We start from the raw sequence: 2,885 nt of genomic DNA on the forward strand, positions 1-2,885 counted from the left end.
AATGTTTTGTGATGAGGAGTGGGTGGGGCTGTGAGGACATTCAATCTTGCTAAGGCTAGACAGTTGGAAACCACCCTCTACGAGTTGCTACCAGATGAGGCAACCTCATGGTGGTATGCACGAGGCTGGAGAGCCATCTGCCTAGAACCCCCCCTCCACAAGAATGTGCACTGATAATGGCGCTGGCTCAATGTAAAAATTAATGAGGGGAAGAAATTGGAAACTAAGCCCCCAGTACTCCAGGCAGAAGAAGAGGAATGTTTAGTTTCACCCACGGCCCCACCCGTGAATCCTTTACCGCTGCCTCAGGCTTCGGTGATTCCTCCAAAAGCTTAGGCTCTGCCACCAGTTCAGACTCCGTCACCTCAAACCCAGCCCCCAACAGATCAACAGTTGACTGCCCCGCAAACACAGTCTACTAGTTTTGGAACTCCGTTTGGAACTGTAGTAATGTTCCAGGATTTAAGTCAATCCCTAGGACGGCTTAGACAAAAATATGATATTTTAGACTGTTATACCCATTATGTACTAATGACCTCCACTCCAAAAGGCACAGATAGAGGCAACTCCGAACTGGAAGATGTTTTGGCTGATGGCACCTTTATGGGACCAATGCGGCAAATGCTTGATGGTCATGGGCAGATTGCTTATGTATATGTGCCTTTTACTACATCTGATCTGTTTAATTGGAAGAATCAGATGCCAGGTTTAAGGGAAGATCAAGACAAACATTGCCAGTTGTGGGAGACTATTTTTGCCAGCCACCACCCCACTTGGGCAGATATTCAGCCATTAATGAATACTCTCCTCAGTCCAGAGGAGAAGTCACTAGTACTTTCTCAAGCCAATGCCCTTGCATTAGAAGAACAGAGACAAGGTGGCAACGCGCCCGGTTTGGCCCCAGCACATGTTTTACCAAAAGTAGAACCTCATAGGTGGATCCAAACCCCAGGAGCAGCGGCCCCTGAAATTACCACGTATAAACGGCTGATTTTATATGGACTTAGGCATGCCATCCCTAAACCAATGAATGTGGCAAAATTATATGAAATTCAACAGGAAAAAGAGGAAACTCCCTCTGCTTTCCTTAAGAGCCTTATTATAGCTATGTGGAAATTTATTACCCTTAATCTTGAGGGTGCTGAAAATCAAAGGTTTCTAATTTCCCTACTTATTGGCCAGAGTTTTTCGGGCATCCGAAAGAAATTGCAGAAGGTGGAAGGAGTGATGGGTATAGGACTTGGCCCTTTGTCCCAACCCATACAGGTACACCTTCCAGAAAGAGACGATAAACAACAATATTTTATACATCAGTTTTTGGTTTCGGATGGTTGCCTCATTGCTATATTTGGAAGGAATCTTCTAGCAAAGCTCCAGGCCCAAGTTACTTTTAGAGGAAACACCTTGGAAGTGATGATACCAAAGCGGCAAGAATGCACTTTCCAAATGATCTTAAGGGGGGAGCCAGAAGTCAAAGAGAAACAACAGTGGGAACCTCCGGAAGGAATTCACCCTGATGTTTGGGCCAGAAAGAATAATCCTGCTTGTGCGGTCAATGCTGAACCAGTGCAGGTCAGATTGAAGCTTGGGGCAGGCCCGATTCCAGTACGTCAATTCCCTTTGAAGCCAGAAGTACGCCTAAGCTTAAAGGAATTAGTGACAGAGGAACCTATGGAGAAGCTGTACCAGGTGGGCCCGCTGCTAGGCAGTGGCGGCTTCGGCTCGGTCTACTCGGGCACCCGGCTGGCAGATGGAGCTCTGGTGGCCATCAAGCATGTGTCCCGGGACCGGGTTTCCGAATGGGGAGAACTGCCTAGTGGGACTAGGGTACCCATGGAGATCTTGCTCCTGAAGAAGGTTGGTTTTGGCTTTCGGGGAGTAATCCGTCTTCTGGACTGGTTTGAGAGGCCGGACAGTTTTATTTTGGTTTTGGAGTGGCCTGATCCTGTGCAAGATCTCTTTGACTTCATCACAGAGAGAGGGGCTCTGCCTGAGGATTTGGCTCACAGCTTTTTCCGTCAGGTTTTGGAAGCAGTTCGACACTGCTACAGCCGTGGTGTTCTACACCGGGATATTAAGGACGAGAATATCTTGATTGACCTGAGCAGTGGAGAGCTCAAACTTATAGACTTTGGATCTGGAGCACTGCTCAAGGACATAGTGTACACTGACTTTGATGGTACTCGTGTATATAGTCCTCCAGAATGGATTCGTTATCACAAGTATCATGGCAGATCTGCTACTGTCTGGTCACTTGGAGTATTGCTGTATGACATGGTCTGTGGTGATATCCCCTTTGAACATGATGAGGAGATCGTAAGGGGTCAAGTCTATTTTTGGCAAAGGATTTCTCCAGAGTGCCAACATCTCATTAAGTGGTGTTTGGCTTTGAGGCCTTCTGACAGGCCATCCCTTCTGACCCATTCTTGGATGCAAGATGTTCTCATGCCTCAGGAAACAGCCGAGATCTACTTACACAGTCTAATTCAAGAGTTTAGCAAATAGCAGTGTCTTATCCTGCTGGGTGCAAAACAATTCATCCAGACATTGGAATGTTCATTGAAACCCCGAATAGACTTGACTGATCAGCTAATAACAGGGCGACATTTATATGTGGATGGAAGCTCGAAGGTGATAGATGGACAACGGTATGCAGGTTATGTGTGAAGACCTGAAGGCTATAAAGAGCGTTAAAATTGCCGGCTACTTATTCAGCTCAGATGGCGGAATTGGCTGCAGCCATAGATGCCCTGTGAGAACTGGACTAGCAACTGGGGAATATTTATACTGATTCTAAGTATGTATTCCAAATGGCACATGCTTTTGCTATGATTGTGGAAGGAAAAAGGTTTTATTAAAAGTGATGGACATAGAATTGAGCATCA

At 46.3% G+C, this 2,885-nt stretch overlaps 1 protein-coding gene across 1 annotated transcript; it reads left to right on the top strand.

The window, feature by feature from the left end:
* Positions 1–531: 531 nt before the first annotated feature.
* Positions 532–2,505, top strand: LOC133377672 (serine/threonine-protein kinase pim-1-like). Its single transcript, XM_061612144.1, has 2 exons — positions 532–921; positions 1,627–2,505. The coding sequence occupies exons 1-2, from the start codon at positions 532–534 to the stop codon at positions 2,503–2,505; spliced, it is 1,269 nt and encodes a 422-aa protein (XP_061468128.1).
* Positions 2,506–2,885: the final 380 nt, after the last annotated feature.

Source organism: Rhineura floridana, chromosome 1 (genome assembly GCF_030035675.1).
Source record: "Rhineura floridana isolate rRhiFlo1 chromosome 1, rRhiFlo1.hap2, whole genome shotgun sequence".
NCBI lineage: Eukaryota > Metazoa > Chordata > Lepidosauria > Squamata > Rhineuridae > Rhineura > Rhineura floridana.

What these genes read in the sequence shown, in the direction of transcription:
- LOC133377672 (XM_061612144.1), top strand. Translation starts at nt 532, where the DNA reads ATGACCTCCACTCCAAAAGGCACAGATAGAGGCAACTCCGAACTGGAA. An exon ending in CAGCACATGTTTTACCAAAA is followed by an intron (nt 922 to 1,626) that starts GTAGAACCTCAT and finishes TTCCCTTTGAAG; the next exon opens with CCAGAAGTACGCCTAAGCTT.